The sequence below is a fragment of the Desmodus rotundus genome, chromosome 4 (genome assembly GCF_022682495.2).
Source record: "Desmodus rotundus isolate HL8 chromosome 4, HLdesRot8A.1, whole genome shotgun sequence".
Lineage (NCBI taxonomy): Eukaryota > Metazoa > Chordata > Mammalia > Chiroptera > Phyllostomidae > Desmodus > Desmodus rotundus.
The window spans coordinates 156,723,511-156,745,084 of NC_071390.1; the positions used below are offsets into that span (position 1 = coordinate 156,723,511).

At 43.5% G+C, this 21,574-nt stretch overlaps 1 protein-coding gene across 18 annotated transcripts in view; it reads left to right on the forward strand.

The window, feature by feature from the left end:
- The window catches only part of APBB2 (amyloid beta precursor protein binding family B member 2), a 317,140-nt gene that overhangs the window by 199,054 nt on the left and 96,512 nt on the right, over positions 1–21,574 (forward strand). For 13 of the 18 annotated variants that reach the window (XM_053922819.2, XM_053922824.2, XM_053922818.2 and 10 more), the window contains one exon: positions 11,897–12,105. In XM_053922819.2, coding sequence (XP_053778794.1) covers positions 11,897–12,105 — 209 coding nt within the window. The remainder of the gene's footprint in view (positions 1–11,896; positions 12,106–21,574) is intronic. The other 5 variants (XM_024573762.4, XM_045182789.3, XM_045182790.3 and 2 more) reach the window with 1 other exon arrangement.

Consider the following 21,574-nt stretch of genomic DNA (forward strand, 5'->3'; position numbering starts at 1 on the left):
TCCAGCTATTTTCTAAGGAAGGCTCTGAGACCCTGCCATACAATTCCTGTACTTATACCCCAATGATTGGAATGTTACCTACATGGCTACACCTAGCTGCCAGGGAGGATGGGGAATGTAGTCTGTATTCTGGGTGGCCTTGTGTCTAATCAAAAGTTTTTATTGCTTTGAAGAAGACACTGGACATTGATGAATGAACACCTTGCATTGTCTGCTACAGTACCTTATTTGTGAAAACCAAATATCAGGCTTTTTGTAGACAAAGGGAAAAGTACAGAATGGTTTGCCTAGATAACTTTATTATTTAAAAAAAATTGTTTACATTTATTTTTTTAAAGATTTTATTTATTGATTTTTAGACAGAAGGGAAGGGAGGGAGAAAGAGAGTGAGAGAAACAGCAAGATACGTCGATCTGTTGCTTCTCGCAAGCCCCCCACTGGGGACTTGGCCCGCAACCCAGGCATGTGCCCTGACTGGGAATCGAACTGGCAACCCTTTGGTTCACAGGCCCATGCTCAATCCACTGAGCTACACCAGCCAGGGCTAGTGTGTTAATATTAGCAGTAATAATATTAAAGTATCACACATACAGAACCTTACAGTTCACAGTCCAGCACTCAGTCCACTGAGCCACAACAGCCAGAGCAACAATTGTTGACGTTTAATTACCTGTTGGTTGAATACGAACACAGTTTACAACAAGATTTACACAGTGAACCCATCCGGATGCAAGGTGAAACCTTCTTTGTGAGTTGCTGCCTTTGTTCCTCTGGTACTGTTTCCCACATGCTAAGTTCCTCGTAGAGTTGGTGCTTAGATAAAGTTCTTCTTTGATAAACTTCTTCCATTAGACAACTAAATCTTTGTAAATTTTTAGAGCAAGAAATTAAATTTCCTCTCAACTCCCCGGCTTTATTCTTTTGTTATTTTATTGATTGAAATATATGTTTTATGTAAATTGCTCCAAGTTGTTTTTTAATTCAGGTAGAAAATAAATATCTCGGAGGAGTAATAAAAAACAGCTTTTTCCATGATCCCTTTAAATGTGTTTTTAAAGTTAATTTCAGAAAACATTTTTCTCTGAACTCCTTCACACTGCTCATATTCTAAAATCTTATTTTACATCAAATATTGAAGCTTGTCCACTAAACACTATGGCAGACTGAATAATTTACTTCAGTTCTGCTCATCTTTAAAGGGTATTTAACCTTTAAAAATAGACAACATGTAGAATGATTCCCAAACAAAAATACACTGAGATTTCTCCAAAGTCAGTGACAACCAGTTTCCCCACCTTGACTGCGTTATTTAACGTTGCTGAAATCTGTTCCTTCACCTGTAAAATGGGGATGTTATCTCCTCCACCTGTGTCACAAGACCTCGTGGGCTCACGTGAGACTGGACTAGTTACAACATTCTGAAAGTCCCGTGGTGGCCTAGCAGTGCCTGCTCTTGTTCTCCTACTGGAAACAAAATAGGTGCATTTTAACCTGTGGGAGCGGAGTTCTATATACTCCCACATGCAAATTTTGATTTCAGGAAAGATTGCATCCACTCCAGCTTGCGTTTTCAACGTGCTGATGGAAGGCCAAGTTGTCGTTTGTCGTTGAACACTATTTCCTAGATTCTCAAAAATCACCTCTTGTTCTAATATTAGTGTAGCTGGGAAGTCAAGTCCTGGGGTGCCACCATTTAAAATAATAATGACCTTGAAATTGGCCAGGCAGCCCTGGAATAGCTCCCACCTTGTCATCGCTGCTATTGTCATCGTTGCAGCCTGAGGAGGAATATAGCTCTGGGAGAAAAGTGTATTGAAGACCCTGACAAAGTAATGGAAAAGAAAATTGGCTCTATTTAATATACTTTGAAACCTGTCTACCTTGAAAAAGTATGGTGCCAGTAATGATTCTATCCATGTAATAATGGTATGAGAGCCAAAGGAAGATTCCTGCTTCTGATGCTTTTTGTTTTCTCTCGTCTAACTGCTCACTGTGAAATGATTGTCAAATGAGGATGTTGTGTGGTTGGGTTGGCTAAGGATAAGGCAGGTGGACACGTTCTCTGAGTGATGGGCAGCTACCCTTTGCTTAATTTTTGTACGTAGATCTTCCTAGAACACTGTGTTTAGGAATAGGTACTAAGTACCCAGTTTTGAAAGCAAAGAATATTAGGCCTGATTTGTTGATCTTTCTGCCAAGCCTGATGAAGCCCATCAGGTATGGAAGAGGATGCTGCCATTCTGTAGGTTCGTGGTATAGTCAGACAGCTGGAGGTAAAAATAATAAGCCTGCCTGGCAATTTTGCATAAATATCCTGTGATAGTGACTTTTTAAAATTATTTAAAAATTGATGATTTCAAGAGCATGCCCACCTGCACCCATTCTCCATTATTATGATTAGATTTTGGATTTGGGGCATTTGTGGGTTTCCCCACAGGTTTTTCCTGACACTTCTTAGAAAAAATGAAATCAAGGTTACTGAAATCGTCTGTAGCTTTCTTAAAATAAAATATAAATCTCCACTCATGTTTTATGTTCTCATTTTTAACTTTTTTTTTTGCGGGGGGGAGCGTGGCCCTTAGGCCTGTGGCTCCTCAGCAGTGGGTGGAAATGAGGCCACTTCGTACTTTGTGCTCACTCCAAAAGGAGACAGTGTTCTCAGGTTATATTTCATGTCACATGAGGTTTTCACTACCTTCTTTTATAATTTGTATGGAAATCAGCATCTTACTGTGTATTTAGGTGTTTAGAATGAGCCCTTCTGCTGATATTTAAAATATCTGTGGCCAGGTCATGTGATTAACCTCAATTGTATGTATGTATAGGTATGGATGGATATTTCCAAATACGAGTTTTTTTCTTTGAATAATTTTCAGCTGCTGACATCCCATGCCATTTAGTTTTTAAGTCTGTCTTTGCAGAGTCGCCCTGATTCCTGTGTCGATTCTAGTTAATGGTCTGTGAACAGAGAGGCATATTTTCCCTTTTAACTTCCACTGACATTGGATCCGTGCCTATTTACATACTTTTGTGAGGCTATGAGATAGAGCAGAAGCAGTCTCGAAGGAAAGATGTCTTCAGTAACACAGCACACCTAACCAACTGTTTCGCTTGGACTTCATTTCTGCTTCTTTAACGGCTCAACTGCATGACATAACATAGCCACGTGCTAATTAAAGAGGTGCCACATACTCCGACCAGCGTTGTGTTCACGGGCTTCGTTATTTCCACATCGACATGGCTGTGGCCTAGGTCCTCATCTAGTTTTCTTGATCTAAATAAAAACTACCTTTTTGGTAAAAACACATTTGGTGGTTGCAAACTCTCAGAAATCTTAAGTTTTTAAAATGACATGCACTGTGGTTGATACCATTTCAAAAATGTTGTGTCCCCAAAGCCACATATGAATGAAGCAATTAATAGCTAATAATAACAGATCGACTGAGGTACTATGTGCCTGACTTTGTGCTGGGCGCTGTGTTCTACATCAGCCCCGTGAGGGCGGAGTTGTCAACACTCCTGGCACACACTGAGCAGGCAGGCCATTGGAAGGCAAGCCATTTGTCCGAGGTCACACAGCTAGCCAGCACTGGGGCTGAGATTCAAGGCTGTCAGCTGACGCCAGAGCTCCCGTCTATGACAGTAAAATGGCCCTGCGGCTAAAAATGTAGCAGGGTGAGCTCAGCAAAGACTATGTCTCCAGTGAGTTTAAATTAAGAAATTCTGTGTTGATCTTATGCCAAAATACTCAATTAAAAGATACAGAGTATGTAGTGTTACAGAGCCCAAAGTGAAGGCCTATATAAATGAGTTCTTAGAGGCTTTACTCAAAATTTTTTAACAGAAAAATCCTCAGCTTTGAATAGCGCCCTATTGCAAAGACACTCAGAATTTTAATATTAATTTTGTTGAAGAACAATGTGGGAAAAGGTGTTAGGAAATCAACACTCCCCAGACTGTTAAGAGTTTATCACAACTGTTCAAGAATGCTGCCCCAGGAAAGCTCAGTTGAGGGCAATGTGGACTTTTTCTAAGGCTGTGGTAGGCATTTCAGGCTCTCATTTATGCCTTGCAAACAAGTATCAAGAAACCGTTTTGGTGAGCTTTCCTTCCCTCCTTCTGGCAGACTGCTGGGTCAGTCCTCTGAGAGCTCACAGATCTTAAACACTGTGGGCCTCTCCTTCCCCTGTTTCCAGAGTCACTGTTTTTGCCAGTTCCTTTGGCCCAGGACCATTTTGCCCCAATTCTAAGCAGCCTGTCTACGCTGCTTGGAACCCTCAGCAAATCGATATGTAAAGGTCTAGACCCAGAGTCCTGGCTCCATGCTGTTGTCTTCAGTAAAAACAAAGGAACGAAGGGGGTTGGGAGGAAGAGAGGAAGAGAGAGGGGGGAAAACAGGGAGGCGCAAAGGAAGCAGACCACCAGCTGATCAGAAAAAGAGTTCTAAAGCTAAACCCAAATGGTTTGCATTAAAGCATCTGGATCCCTCAGGAAAATCATCCCTTAAAAGAGTAGTTAGTAGCAGCTGCGGCTAGACTTTGGAAGAGAGAGCTTTTTCTTCTCCAAGAATGGGAGCATTGTGCAAATTATTCTTCTGATTTTAGAAACACAGATCACACAAGGCTTTTAAAGAGTTTTCCTTTGCATTGAGGGGAATTCTCAGCCCTGGTGGTCTTAAACCTTACCTCAGACCTTACCCCTCACTTGGGTGACGTTTTCATTATAATGACATGACATGTGGCTCTTTGCTGCCCCACGGTCTTTGCACTGGCTATTCCCTCTGCTGGGGATACTGTTCTCTTGTCTCTCTTCCCAAGGCTTGGCACCTTCTAGTTTAGGGAAACATTATTCCTCAGGGACCTCTCACATCATCCGGGCCAAATAGGCCCCCGCATCCCCAGACACAATGGATTGCATGACCTACTCATTACTGTGTTCACAGCTTCTAGAATAGCGCCTGGTATTCATAGGAGTTCCTCAGTACAAGAGGATGAACGAGTATGTGGGTGAGAGAATGAATGATTGAATGTACAGTGCCATTTCATTTTTGTGGGGCCAGTAGTCAGATGGAGTTTGCTGGAGTTTGCTGGAGTTTGTCTGGGGAAAAGAATGATTACCTTTTCTGTTTCCCCAGGCCAGTGGTTCTTAAAAGTGTGGTTTGGAAATCAATGGCATGCAATCAGTGCCACCTGGGAACTGGCAGCCATGCAGATTCACGGACTCACTGAGTCAGAAGCTCTGAGGGTGGCCCCCAGTGACCCGTGTTCTAGTGGGCCTCCCAGTGACCCAGCTCGAGAACCACTGATGCCCAGCCTGGGTCTATCTGATGACCTCTGCGTCTCCAGCCCTAAGACAATGCCTGGCACCAGTGGATAGGAAATATTTGTTGAATGAGTCAACCTATCTCCTCTTTCCTCCCACCCCTCCCCCATGCCGTTCACACCTAGAGCACCCCATACACCAGCTGCGAGGAAGGGAGTGAGTGCCCTTCTGAGGACCTGAGGGGAAGCTTCTGTGCCCTGCACTGCAGACCTTACCGAACTGAGAACCCTGGCTCACCCCCTCCTCATTCCTGTGGCCTCCAGGCGGGAGAGGAAATTTCCAGCTGCTGCTGCTAGATGCTAATTTGTTTTCATTTGACCCTTGGATTCCTGCAAGTGAGCCCAGGGGAGAGGATGATTAGAGGCGGGTTGGCCCCACACACAGGCCCCACTAGCTGAGGGGAGTAGGGAGCAGGTCCCTGCAAAGACGCTGGGGTGGAGCCAGGCCAGTGGCACAGGCGCCAGAGGTGGCTGGAGGGGGCAGGTCTTGCTGCTCGCTGATGGGCTTCTTGTTTCTATGCCAAGTATTGCTTTTGGCCCAAGAGGTTCCTCGCTCAAGAGGGACTTTCTGGGCCGCTCAGCCTTGCTATTTTTACACTCTGACTTCCAGGGCCTGCTTCCTGTCCCCTCAGAAAGGAACAGAACTACAAACAATGAAGGACCACAGAGCCACTTTGAAGGGGCACCTATGGCGTTGGGCTCCAGCCTGCCAGCCTGTGCCTTTGCCTTCAGTGAGATGCAGGGTTGATGGGAGACAGTAAAGCATCTTAGGTGCGAGATCCTTCGGGAGAAGTGGGTGGGTTCTCGTGCCTGTGGGTAGAATTGATCCTGAGGCCTGTAACGGGCGGGCCCAGATGTATGGACAGCTGGAGTGGCTGCCTGATTTCCTGGATTCACTGAGAGCAGCGTTAGGGAGGGAGGCACAGAAAGGAAGACCCTACACAAAGCCCGCATCGAAAGTGTCCTCCTCGGACTTGGGGTGGGTCAGGGCTTGGGACCAGTCCCTTGGAGTGAATCTCGGTCACTTACCAGCCATCTGACCTTGGTCAGGCCAGCTGGCTGGGCTCGGAGCCTCAGCACTGTAGCCATTGTGATCTTTTTCTTTTGTTTCTCCACTATTTGTTCACCTTCTGATTTCCATACTGATTTTTCTTGGGTCTTTGAAAAAGTAAAATCCGTTTCTACATAGGGACACAGTTCACCCCCTTGGGTTTGAACCACACTGCTGTCCTCTCTGAAGTGTGGCTAACGGTAGCGTATTCCTCACGGGGAAGCCGTGGACGCTCCGCAGCTCTGGCAATAAAGCACAGCAGAGCCGGGGGACACGGCAGGCAGCATCCTGTCCTTGTCACCTCACTGTTGCTAACAGCACTATGACCAGGCTTTGGACCTCACGGCAGCATGAATAAGACTTGGGCTTAAGCCTTGAAAGTCCAGGATGCTGGTCCTGACTTGCTGACATTCCCGTTCGTGCCTTCTCGCCGAGATTGATGTGAGCATTACCTGTGATCACGGGTGTGAGGACCTGCTTTACTTTGTGGGTGCGGAACTTTTGTTTTTTAATGAGGTCTCCAGACCCACAGTGCAGGAAAAACTCAAGAATCATACAAATACAAGGAAACTATTCATTTGGGGATGGTTTGTGTTTGGGAGACACCTAGGGAAAGTTTTATTTTTAACATTTTGAAGTATTTAATTTTTTTTACTTCTACATTAACTGAGATCTGTGAAGCAGCGGCACAGTGACTGGGGGCGTGGCACGTGATGGGAGGAGGTCCAGCAAGGCATGCTGGGTAAAACCTGGTCTGGGCTGACCTTCTCAGGTCCTCAAAGCCCCGCCCTGCAGAGGGAGCCCGATTGACCTTCTTCTTCAGGAGTCACTGTAAGGTTATCGTCTTTTATCCTTCTTTGAACCATCAGGGTCATTTAATCCCATAAATTCTGTGCTGAGCACTTGCCTTTGGACTCAGGAAAATATTTTCTTTATGATGACTTTAGGGAGCTTAATATATTATTACAGTGTTGGCTTGGAGACGTGTAATCTGATAATGCCAACAGTTACAGTGACCATTTATGTAGTGAATATGCCTGTGCTATGCCAACCTTTATTCTGAATGGAGGTAGGTACTGTTTTCGTCTCCCTCTTACAGATAAGCATCTGACGCCCAGAGAAGTTGGGTAGCTTGTCCAAGGTCATTCAAAGAGTGGGTGGCCGAGCCAGACAGGAAGGGCCCCCGGAGTTCTCACTCGTGGTTTCCATGCCAGGCCGAGTGACACCATGTCTAGAGCCTTTGTTGACTCCCTTCACTTCTAGTTTCACTGGCGTATTTGACAGTGCTCTGCAGGCTCTCTGAGCCTTTCTCCATTTTAGCTCTCCTGTTAATCTCCCCCTAGTAGCGCGCACAGTTGGTCTGCGATGCCGGCCTGCAGTGGGGCAGCTCCTCGGCAGAATCCTGCTCTGTGTCACGTTATCAATACTGAACCAAAATTCCTGCGGTTACTGTTGCATGATGACTCACCCAAAAAGAGTCTGGAGCGCCTTCAGGGTATTCCCATCGAAAGCTGAGAATACCGTGGTGTGACCTCAGAACTGGAAGCAGACTGTCTAGAAGGGGCGCAGGGCAGAAACTCAGTTTGAGAGCTGCTGAGGTTCAGAAGGACGATGACACCGTGAACCACCGCGGCCTTTCCACAAGGCCGGCTCCTTGCTTTTCTTCCAGCCAAGCTGCGCTACGTAATTTTCTGAGAAGTGAAAAGGGTTGGAACGCTCTCTAAGACCTGGTGTTTACAGATTTCCCTCTTTGGATTTATCTGCCTGCCCTCCTTCATGCCATGTGCCTGGGGGTACTCAGCTGAGGGCAGCCTTTTCAGCTGCTTTGCAATATTTTGCACAGTCTTATGACAGAAGCAGCTTCGTGGTGTTTAGATGTCTTGGCCCCACTTGTTTCTTGCTTTTGATATGGTTTCAAGCTTTATTTTAAGCACTTTTTTTTAAAAACAACTGATCCGTGTTTCCAGGGAGATTGTACATACGACACCGCTATGTAAAACAGGTAACGGTGGTGCTGTTTCGGTCAGAAGGCTCAGGAGGACCTGGAATCCCACAGCCCTGCACCACCGTCTTCCTCCCCAGTTTGACAGCGATTGAAAACCGCAGAATGAGGTCCACGATACTTATTGCAACATTTACAAGGGGGCATCCCCCCAAAGTGGAATTTATTTAAAATTATAAAAATCGTGTATTTATTCTTACATGTTTAAACTTCAATCACCTTCAAATTCCTTTCCATTTGATGCAATACACCTATCAAGACATTTTTTCCTACTGCTCAAAACAGTTTTTGAACTCGTCGATTCTGATGCCTTTTAGTGCTTCTGCTGTTTTTTTGTTTCACCTCTTCCACATCGGCAAAATGTTTCCCTTTGAGGGTTTTTTTTCATCCAGGGAAATAAAAAAAAAATCGCTCAGGATGAGATTGGGTGGAGAGGGAGGGTGGGACATAGGGGTCTTGCTGTTTTGGGTCAAAAACTGCTGAACGCTCAATGAGGTGTGGGCAGGTGCACTCATAAATCACCCATCATGAAATGGGCAAACACATGGAGTCTTCAAAAAAAATTCACTGAAGCTGAACACAGCCTCTCACAACACTGCCAGCTGGTACACTGATACAGATGGGCTCCTAGAACACTCGCCTAACGGGGGAAGCCTGTACTACAAGGAGCCTGCCCTCCAGAAGATAATTCCAGTTTTGGGGGGTCCATCTTGTACATCATTTTATGTAGAAAAACAAAACAAGCCGGGGCTGTGAACACTAAACAGAATGAAGTATAATAGGGCTGAGGTGCCTCAGAAGATATATTTCATACTTTTCCTTGTCGAATATATCCATTAAACAAAGAAACTAAAGCTCCAAGTCTCTTGGCTTCCAGCCCAGAACTCTTTCCACTCTCTCCCATTGTGTTTCTTTTTATCCCTAAGAAGGTGCTCATGCACCATCAAGGGAAGCAGATGTTGCTCCTCCCCAGAAGCTAGTATTCCTGGGGGCTGGAAAGTTGCCCTATTTAGTGAAATGGCACAGAACGGATTTCTTCAGATTTGCTGAGTGCCAATTTCCAAATCCCATCATTCAAGACCTTCATTCATTCATTCATTCATTTCTCCCTCTGTCTTTATCCTTTCTTCTTTCCATCTATCCATTCATCCATCCCCCATCCATCCAACGCGTTCTTATGGAACCCTGCTGTGCTAGGTCTGGGGAATAGGACGGTGGACAAGGCAGACCTGTCTGCCTGCTCCCAGAGGGCTCACGGCCCTTATGATCAGTACAGGAGGGTGTGGAAGGGACTCTGTAAATGGTTCTGGAACTGGGAGTGATACTGTGGATGTGCCCGCCAGACTTCCTCCATCATTATCCTCTCATATCATCGGCTTCTACCAACAAAATAACCCCCCTCCCCTTTTCCCCACAAAATCTTAGCAGAAACTTGGACTAGAAAACAAATATAAGCAGATGGGTCTGGTCGAAGACAGAACAGCCCAGTCCCTGTCCTGCAACCCAGAGCCCCTGTCATGTTGCCCCTGAGGTACCTCCTCAGACAGCCAAGCCTTCAGACCACTGACCTTGGCCTCTGTCCTTGGTCTGACATGGTTTCATATTCTGATAGTGCTATGTATGTAGCTATTCTTCATCTGTGCTAATGCCTCAGTTGTAGAGAAAGCTGAAGAGATGTGTAAATTGAGACACTCAGACCTCAAAACTACAGAAAGGATAACTAGTGGCCTTTTTATGTCCTTTCGGTTTCTAGCCCCAGAGCTTGCCTTGGAGCCGCCAGAGTGGGACAAGGGAACACCCTTGACTGGGTCTTCTTCAGCAGTTCCCAAACCCATGTATTTTGCCTGCCCTGTCTCAGTTGAGACACCAAAAACAAAATTATTGCAGAAACAACCCCCTAAAACTAACACAGGACAAGAAGTGTATACACATGTTTGTTTCGAGTGTGAGTAACTTGAAATTATTTAATCATGCTTAATTTCCTGTAGGGGTAAGGGAAGTTTCCATCATAATCCGAGACAAGGGACAGTTTTGCCTGAGGCAGATTTAAATGAGAAAGTGAAAGCCGATCCCAAACAGCCTCCTGAACATACATCTGCGCCCATGGTCTTAATCAGCCCCTTTGTTTGGTGTCTCTTTCTTCTGCAGCGGCTGTAACAGCCTCCGTGACACCTGCCCATGTGATGCAGTGACATTTGCACAGAGCAGGGCCCACGCTTTCTCACTGAATTGTAATACAGCGCTCTGGCCTTTTCTGAATGGCCACATAGAAAAGGGCCTAATCGTTACAATGAAGTGATCCCCGGTTTAGAGCCCAAGTTCCTTAAGTGTTTCTACCTGTCTGCTTCCATACAGCTGCCTGTGACTCCTCCATGATGTCTCCTTCTCTATGAATTTCTTACTCTGTTCCTCTTCTCTCACCCTTTAATCCATTTCATATTCAGATCTAAAAGGCCAACAATGAGATTTTTAAAAGCAAATAGCCATCTAGCAAATGTATAAAATATTCATGTAGGCCAGGGAATAGCTGATTTATTTCATTTACCACCCCCCATGGTGTTTGAAAATTATTTTTTGAATTTGAATGCCTTCGGACTTTGCACATGCTTGCCCGTTTGCCACAGTCCCTACCATTCCCTGTTGCATTTCACAGCCACCGTGCTTTGTGTATTGATATTATAGGCCTGGGTGTAGAGTCAGTCTGGTCCCCGCCCTGAATACCAAGGCTTGTCCAGGCTGTCTTCCTTGGGAATCTTCTGTGTGTGATTTAGAATTCTAGAGTTTTACAAAAGACATCACTACTTTGCAAAGGAGGCGTTATTAAAAGATATAAATACCGTATTCATTTATAGAAAGCAGTTAAAGAAAGTAAGAGTTGTACTCATTGCTGGGAATGTTATAAGATACCAGGCAGTAAATCTTACTAATTTACAGATGAATGAGGTAGATTTTGTGTGTGACCTTGCAGATTTTACATGGGTTGTTAATTCTGGCTAACAAAACAAATTAAGCCTGAAACCTCACTGGAGGCAAAAACGACAGAACTGAAGCTGTCCCACATTGGGCACATCCTGAGAAGGCAGGGTTCTTTGGGAAAAACAGCAAACAGAAGGTGGACCGACACTATAAATGAAGCCGTAGGCAGGAGTCTGCAGGAGCCGAGCAGGGCTGCTGAGGACAGGACGCTGCGGACCTCGCTCCGTCACAGGGTCACCAGGAGTCACGTAAGAGCAATGATAGAGCTTTGGTTTGGTGGTAGGGTCTTGGAGCTGCTGGATGACTTAACAGTGGGTCTTTTATGTCCACAGTCTCAAATGTCACGCTTCCTCTCCAGTTCTTTCCTTGTTTTATTCCATATCACCCCTTTTCGCCGTGTGTTGCATCCACAGCATGGCTGTAGCTCTTCTCAGCTGGACTAGGGGCATATCTGTCAATGGAATTCTCCTGACTCTTGGCACTAAACTTGGAAGACTGTAATCTGTTTCCTCTTTTAACAAAACTCTTTTGTTTCCCATTTCCCAGCAGACATATGGAGTGATCACTCATTTCAGACCGACCCAGATTTGCCTCCTGGCTGGAAAAGAATCAACGACGTGGCCGGGACCTACTACTGGCACATCCCGACCGGAACGACACAGTGGGAACGCCCCGTCTCCATCCCAGCAGATCTTCAGGGCTCTAGGAAAGGGTCACTTAGCTCTGTCACGCCATCTCCCACCCCTGAGAATGAGGTAAAACGGAATGTCTTTTTAACAGCTTAGTACAGGGGGTGTGACTTGTAGTATCTCTTTAGACTCACTGCTTCTGCCCCCCCAGGTCATCGAGGTAAGCTTTTTGATTATCATGCATGTTGCATTTGAAATCTCAGCAATGCTCCCTCTTAGTAAATAGGGTTAATACCATCTTTCAGGGATGTGTTCATTTTTGAATGGTTTTTGACCTCTTGAAACGCTATTTTAGGTACAAAAAGTAAGAGGGGCTGATTAATGAGAAGTGGTTAAGATTCCCGAGGGCTCACGGAGGCAATATTTTACTCCGTAGGTGCCACTGCGTGGTGCTGACTCCATAAAATATTTACACACAGAAGAGCGTCTCTTGGCCAGACGGCTTACAGTTGCTGCATACCTTATTATCCTTGGGTTCATCCGATTGCATAGGGAGGGTGTCTGTACGAATAACCCTTGAGAGCCCTTAAGTGCTTAATTTCTATTTTAAAAAAGAATCTGTTTATTTAGCATAAGTGACATGATTTTAGAAATAATGAGCAGCATGAATTTCTGCTGCCCCTGAGGAAGAGATTTGAATGTGTAAACAAAGAATTGAGGCACTAACAACTTCCATTGTGGTATTTGCTAATATAAAGAGTCCTGCAGTGAGGCTTTGGGAATCCTCATAACGAAATAGTCCAGAGAATTACATTCGGAAAAGGCCACCATTAAATAAGGGCTTTTTTTTTTGAGAAAAGTGATTTGATGGCTGACACTAAGACATTTCTGCTTTTTCTGACCACAGTCTTTTGCTCTTTAAACAACCCATTTTCTGTTACTTTGGAGACGTGGGTGACGTTTGAACTGCATCTCTTACTTGAAGAGCTCCTCTACATACAGTATTTGCAACTATCATCACCCTTCCTGTAGGAAACGAGAAAAAGATATCTTGTTTCCTTCATCTTTGATTATTTACTTGCTCTCCCCTGGGAGGCAGGAAAGCCTGCATTCCAACCACATCCTGCTGTTCCTGGGCTTCAGCATCTTCCTTACCCATCCTGGACCTCAGATTCTCCATCTTTAAAGTGCGGGGCTGGAGTGAGCTGTATCCTCATTGGTAGATGAGGGCTGTGGTGTTTTCATACTTTTTCCCTGATAATGAGGCATATGCTTCAGTTCCACTGATCCACATAGGATTTTTTTGCTTATCACTGGGCAATTTTGGTAACATTCTATTGCAGCATCATATTCCTTCTCCCTGAACAAATTCCACTCAGTCATTCATTCGTCTTGTGTTAGGTGCACAACCAACACAGCTCTGGAGCTCAAAGAGCTTGGCTCAAACTGGAGTCCTTTTCCTATCCCAGCCTAGTTGTATCTCGGCGTTTCTCCCCAGGCCATAGAGTGGCCTCCCAGCATCCGAGCCAACCAGGATGCAGCGTCTGCTCTCACTAAGGCACAGATATCCTCTCCGTTTCTTACCTGTACATCTTTGCTCTTGGGCTTCATTGTGACCCTTCAACCATCTTCTCCAATGAGAAGTGCCAGGGTGGGAAGGGATCATCTGACACCAGTGTCCATCAATTGGAGACAGGGAAACTGAGGCATGGAGAGGTCAGTGATTAGCAGCAACACTGAGTGTAGAGCTCAGAGTTCCTGAATTCTCCTGAATTCTAGGCCAGAGTTCTTCTCAGTCCTCTTCCTTGCTTTGGGGTTTCAGCCTCTTCCTTGCTTTGGGGTTTCAGCCTACTCCGCTTTCATGTTGTCCCAGAGGTGAGGAGGTTAGAGTAACTTTGAGGTCCTCTTTCTGTTCAATGACTCTCTTACAATCCTTGGAAGAAATGAAGTCCTTTTGAAAGCTTGCCCCGCCCCGGACCAGGGTTCGGTGTGGTGGAGTCCAGGAGGGCATCCCAAGGTTTCTGTGGCTCAGATTTTCCTTTCTTTGATTAATATGGTAGACTTGCATTTCCGTGTCTTGGGAACAATGTGGCACCAGTGGGAAGCCGGCCTGGGGAAAAGGGTCAGGTAGCAGAGACCACCTTGGCCCCTGAGCTTCTTTCTGATGCCCCCTCTAGCCTCTTCTTACCCTTCTCTGTGCCTGCTTCCTCCTTCCTGGCCCTCCCCATGGCCCTCCCCCACCACCCTTCCTAGAGTGCAGTGTTTGCCTCACACAACCTCAGTGCTCATCCCCCAGCTGCTGTTTATGACTTATTGAGGCTTTCAGGGTATTTTCATAAATATCACCTCATTTATTCCTTCAAGACCCTCCGTGTGGCAGACAAGATCGCTGTTACGTTCCCTATTGAAGAAAGGAGGTAGCTGAGGTTCAGTTATTTGCGTAGCCACACGGCTGGAGTTGGGGTGGGCGTGTGTCCAGGTCTCACTCCAGATCCTGTGCTCTGCCCAGGACTGTGTGAATTTCCACCTGGCTGTTGGCTCCGTTCTTCTCTTCTGTTGCCAACCGTGACATTGTTTTTAACAGAGTCTTAACCTGCCAGGGAACTTCGTTCATGGATGTGCAGATTTTGAAGTTTCAGAGAGAGCGTGACTCATATCCAGCACTTTAATTGACCAATGGGATCAGTGTTCTGCAGATCAACCTTTCCATTGTTTGCTTTCTACATGTTTTTCCCATACTTAAGGTCATCCATTATGTCAAAGAACCACGCAGATTTAAGAGGCAATAAATTAAAGTCACAGGGGCAAGGCGGTAAGCAGGTGGAGAGACGAGGAAGGGGGGAGGTACTGGGGATGCAGATGCTGCAGTGGCTATTGAATCGGCAGCACGAGGGGTGATGGAGTGTACACAGGGCCCGGCTCACACCTCGTCACCCTACTCCTCATAGCACCCTATGCACCTGGTACTACGGTTGTCATTCCCTTTTTACATTTGACAACACTGAGACTCAGAGAAGTGAAGGAGCTTGTCCAAGACCACATGCCTTATCTGTGGTGGAGGCAAGCTCCAAGGAAGGTCTGTTGACCCCCGCCCCTACCGCAAGCTTCACTCTATACTGTCCATCAGGAGGCTTGGAGAGCCTGGAATCTCCTCGCCTCACCCCACAGGAGGGCTGTGTCATGTACAGAGCCTTCTAGAAAATGACTTATGTTGATAACATTGCCTTGGGTGCTAATAACAGTGAAAGAGAAATGATTATTTCTCTGTTACCATTTCTTTGATTCCTAAATAGAATGTATTTCAACTAATTTGGAAACATGAGAGAAAGCAAAATGGTAAGGGAGAGAAGAAACTTGTAATATGTTGTGCTAGAAATGCATATTTTATTCGGCTTTTCTTGGAGCTGTCTTTTAAAAAAAAAAATCGAATAAGTGCCAAATCTGTTGACTCAGCTTACAAAAGTTTAGGACTGGAGGCTTCCCTACAGTTTGACAGTTTTACATATCACACTCCAGAGTTTACGGGGAGTGTTAAGCACAGCGGGTAATGTTTCCTCTGCACATGCCGGCAGTATTTTTGAAAGTTTATCAACTGGCCAGGAAGCATTTGCTGCTGAGATGTGGCCTGTGAGCATCTGCCCCCAATCCATTGATTTGTTCCAAATTACTTATGTGTTGAATTTTAGAAGAGGGAGCCACACAAAATAGTTTTATGAATAACTATTACCTTGTAGGCAAGTCTTCCTATAACATTTCCAACCGAAGGTGTTCTCAGTTCCTTAAGAAGGGAGTGCGGAGAAGGAAGGGGGTTTTGTTTGAATTGTGGAATTGCTTTCAGAGATCTCAGAAGAGAAATATGAAAGAGGAAAGCTTTCTGTAGTCCAGGTTATAGAATTGAGTCCCCTTAGTGGGTCTGCCCTCATACGGCCTCTGCGGCATGGCCGAGAAGGGTGCCCTGCCCCAGGGGCTGGGTCAGCTCTGCCCTGGCACACTGGCTTTGAAGAGCTAAGGCTCCAGGGCCCTCCCAGGACTGAGCATAATTGCTGTAATCATCGCTGCAGCCTGGGCAAGGTCAAGACAAGCACCAGGAGAACATGTCCCTGGCTCTACTTGTGGCACCAGAATGTCACTCCACTGTGCTTCCTGAAAGACCTCCCACTGGGCGGTCCTTGCCCGTGGAGGATGGTCTCTGCTCTTCCGTTGCCCTCCCCCTCTTTCCCTGCCTCCTGTCTGTGTCTTTGCCCCACCTGCCTTGTCCTCTCTCATTGTCTTTTTTGTCTCTTCTGTCACATCTCACTCCTGACCTGCAGATGACAGACCGAGGTAGCTGCAGACTTTCTGGAAACCAGAATCTCTGTTGGGTGGTTGTTCAAAAAAATGTATTAGCTAAAATACTGTATTATTTCCTCCTAATTAAAAAGACTTAAATGGATAGAATATATAGTTCTTAAAACTTAAAACAAATTGCTTTTGTCTTCCATTGTCCTTAATTATAAAAAAGACAATTATGGTCACTCATGGGAGAGAAAAAATTTTTTAAATGAATATTTTTAAATATAGAAGGGGAAAAAAGGCCTTTCACCTAATCATAACATAAAATGTTAGTTCCCATTTTTCCTTACTTGATTTTTGTGTGAAAGGGCTTCTTTAGCAGTGCCCGTGTTATTTTAAGTTTTTGCAAAATCACTGTGTAAGACCTTTGTTTATTTAAATTTGTACAGGGTGATTGTTGGCGCTGAGCCAGCTGACTCGCGTCTGCAGAGTATGAGAGCTAGGGTCCTGTCAGTCTAGAAATGTGATCGACTTTCACTCTGCAGGGACCCTCTCATCCAAAGAGTAAATACATTAAACATTTTTAAACCGCACACACTGACAGAGAACTTTTTATTAATTGCTGAAAGTTTTTCTGAATACTTGTTTTTAAAAATACTCTTCTTTCACCCTCGCCAGTCTCTGGAGCATCATTAGCAATATCAGATCCTTTTTGTCAGACATCCACCCTCTGAAAAACATGTCTCCACAAACACACAATTGTCTTAGCCTCCCTAATTCATCGTCCGATAGCCCTTTTCCAATTTGACTTAACTGAAAACCCAGTATTGCTCACATGTAAACTGTGATGATGATTTTGGGCTAAATAGGATTATTTTCTTTTTAGAAAAGAAATTTTAGCTTAAAACTTTATTTTCTACTTGATCTCCCTGCAGTGGTGACACTAAACTTGTTTTGGTCACTGACTCCTCTGAAATCATGAGAAAAATTGGGGATCATCTCCCCAGGAAAATACACATGAACAAACCCCACACCTGTTCCTGGGGGCTCACAGGTGTCCTTAGCTAACCCGGGACGACTCTCCTACATTATTAATTTTCTCTCAGTGAAAACTGAACACTGCTTTTAGAGGTGGAGTAGAAGAGAGGTGACAGGCTGGCTGGCCTTCATGGTTTTTTATTCAATAAAAGAGATTATTTTTAAAAAGTAAATACGGTGGTCTAGGTTGTAATTTATTTTGAAAAACCACAGATTAGGTGCCTAGCAAAAGAAAGCAACAAGGACACCAACTTTGCAAAACAGATACTGGGTAGAAATTTTGCAGTCACCCTCTTAGAGTCCTGTAGAGTTAGATAAATGCATCTTTCAGGACATGGGGTAGTTGAATTTGGCTACTTCTACTTTGAGTGGTTTGAAAAATTATATAATTTAAAAGATTTACATAATTGTTATATATTTTTTAAATTGCATAATTTTAAATGGTTTCCAGCAAGACTATCATTTAAAATTGAAGGAGAAATATTGAGCTTCTCAGATGAGAAAAAGCTAAAGGAGTTTGTTAACACCAAACCAGTACGGTAGCCAGTGTTAAAGGGCTTGCTTTAAGAGGATGAAGAAGAAAAAGAAAAAACCAAAGGAAAATAGTAAAAAAATAAAATGGCGATAAATATGTATCTATCAATAATCACCTTAGAGGTAAATGGCTTAAATGCTCCAAGCAAAAGACACAGGGTAGCTGAATGGATAAGAAAACAAGACCCGTATACGTGCTGCCTCCAAGAGACCCACATCAGATGGAAAGGCACACACAGACTAAAAGTAATGGGATGGAAAAAGATGTATCATGTAAATGGAAAGGGAAAAAAAAGCTAAGGTAGCCATACATATACCCAACAAAGTAGACTTCAAAACCAAGGCTATAGTAAGAGACAAAGAAGGACACTACATAATGATAAAGGGAACAGTCCAGGAAGAGGATATAACCCTCGTAAACATTTGCGTACCCCACACAGGAGCACCCAAATATGTGAGGCAAATCTTGACGGGCATAAAGGAGAGACTGACAGAAACTGAGTCACGGTCGGGGATTCTCACACCCCGTTGACGTCCATGGGTAGATAGATCTTCCAGGCAGAGCATCAACGAGGAGACGGTGGCCTTAAGTGACACACTGGATCAAATGGTTTTAATTGATATCTTCAGAGCATTTCACCCCAAAGCAGCAGAGTAGACACACTTTTCAAGTGCACACGGAACATTTTCTAGGATAGACCACCTGTTAGGGCACAGAACAAGTCTCAGTATATTTAAGAAGATTGATATCATGTCGAGCATCTTCTCTGAGCACAATTTGATGAAACTAAAAATCAATCACAAGAAGAACACTGAAAACACACAAAGACATGGAAGATAAATAACATGTTATTAAACAATGAATGGGTCAACAATGACATCAAGGAAGAAATCAAACAATACCTTGGAGCAAATGAAAATGAGGACACAACAATCCAAACTGTGGAACACGGGGAAAGCAATCCTAAGAGGGAAACTCATAGCATTACGGGCCTACCAAAAAAACAGCTCCAATAAACAATCCAACTTTACACTTAAAGGAACTGGAAAAAGAACAACAAACAAAGCCCAAGGTGAGTAGAAGGAAGGAAATAATAAGGACCAGAACAGAAATAAATGAAATAGAGCCAAAAAATACAAAAGAGCAATTAATCCAAGAGCTGGTTCTTTGAAAAGATAAACAAGATTGACAAACATTTAACCAGACTTATCAGGGAAAAAAGAGAGAGGACCCAAATAACTAAAATCAGAAATGAAAGAGGAGAAATAATAACTGACACCAAAGAAATACAAGGGATTGTAAGAAAGTATTATCGACAACTATGTGCCAACAAACTGGACAGCCTGGACGGCATGGATACATTCCTGGAAACATATAATCCTCCAAAACTAAATCAGGAAGCATCAGAGAATCTGAGTAGACAGATTACACCTAGTGAAACTGAAGCAGTAATCAAAACACTCCCAACAAACTAAAGCCCTGGACCACATGGCTTCACAGGGGAATTTTACCAAATATTCTGAGAAGAGCTAACACCTCTCCTTCTCAAATTATTTTTAAAAATTCAAGAGGAAGGAAGGCTCCCAAGCTCATTTTACAATGCCAACATTTTCCTGAGTCCAAAACCAGCTAACGACACCACAAAAATAAATAAAATCATGTGCCAATCTCCCTGATGAACATATAGGCTAAAATCCTGCACAGAATATTAGCAAGTTGAATACATCAAAGGAGTTCATCAAAAAGATCATACACCATGATCAAGTGGGATTTATTCCAGGAATGCAGGGTTGGTACAACATTCGCAAATCAATAAATGTTATTCACCACATAAACAAAGTGAAGGATAAAAGCCATATGGTTATATCAATAGATGCAGAAAAAGCATTTGATAAAATCCAGCATCCATTTATGATTAAAACTCTCAGCAAAGTGAGAATAGAGGGAACATACCTAAACACAATAAAGGCCACATATGACAAGCCTACTAGCAGCATCATTCTCGATGGGCAGAAACATCGGGAACAAGCCAAAGGTGTCTGCTTTCACCTCTCTTATTCAACATAGTACTGGAAGTCCTAGCCACAGCAGTCAGACCAGAAGAAAAAATAAAAAACATCCAAATTGGAAAGGAAGAAGTAAAACTGTCTTTATTTACAGATGACATGATACTGTACATATAGAATCCCAAAGATTCCACCAAGAAACTGCCAGGACTGATTGAATTCAGTAAGTAGCAGGATACAAAATTAATACTCAGAAATCAGTTGCATTTTTATATGTCATAACAAACCAACAGAAAGGGAAATTTTAAAAAATCCCTTTACAATTGCTTCAAAAAGAATAAAATACCTGGAAATAAATCTAACCAAGGATGTAAAAGACTTATACTCAGAAAATTATGAGACACTGAAGAAAGAAATTGAAGAAGATACAAATAAGTAGAAACACACACCATGTTCATGGATAGGAAGACTTAACATCATTAAAATGTCCATACGACCCAAAGCAATCTGTAGATTCAACACAATTCCTGTCAAGATTCCAATGACGTATTTCATAGAACACATCAAATATTTCAAGAATTTATATGGAACCACAAAAGGCCCTGCGTAGCAACAGCGTCCTGAGAAAGAAGAACAAAGTTGGAAGAATCATGCTAATATCAAACTATACTATAAGGCCATAGTAATCAAAACAGCATGGTACTGGCATAAAAAAGACACATTGGTCAGTGCAACAGAATAGAGAGCCCAGAAATAAACCCACACCTTTATAGTCAATTAATATTCAACAGAGGAAGCAAGCACATGGGCTAAAGATAGTTTATTCAATAAATGTTGGGAAAATTGGACAGATCCATGCAGAAAAATGAAACAAGACCACCTTCTTACACCATACACAAGAATAAATTCAAAATGGATGAAAGAATTAAATGTTAGACCCAAAACCATTAAAATCCTAGAAGAAAACATAGGCAGTAAAATCTCGGATATTGCTTGTAGCAATATTTTATGTGATACATCTTCCCAGGTAAGAGAAACAAAAGAAAAAATATACAAATTTGACTACATCAAACTAAAATATTTTTGCATAGCAAAGGAAACCATCAGTATAAAAAGACAACCCAAGGAATGGGAGAACGTATTTGCTGATACATCTGATAAGGGGTTAATATCCAAAATTCATAAAGAACTTACAAAACTCAACACCAAGAAATCAACCCAATTAAAAATGGGCAAAGAACCTGAATAGACACTTCTCCAAAAGGGCCAATAGGCATGAAAATATGCTCAAAATCACTAATCATCAGAGAAATGCAAATTAAAACTACAAGGAGATATGACCTCACACTGGTCGGAATGGCCATATGCAGTAAATCAACAAACAACAGATGCTGGCGAGGATGTGGAGAAAGGGGAACCCTTTGGCACTGTTGGTGGGAATGCAGACTGGTGCAGCCACTGTGGAAAGCAGTATGGAGATACCTCAAAAAATTAAAAATGGATCTTCCTTTTGACCCAGAGATCCCACTTCTGGGAATATATCTAAAGGAACCTAAAACACTAATTTGAAAGGACATAAGCACCCCTGTGTTCATTGCAGCATTATTTACAATCGCCAAGTTATGGAAGCAGCCCAAGTGTCCATCAGTAGATGAGTGACTAAGACAACTGTGGGACATTTACACCATAGAATACTACTCAGCCATAAAAAAGAAGAATATTTCACCCTCTGCGACAGCGTGGG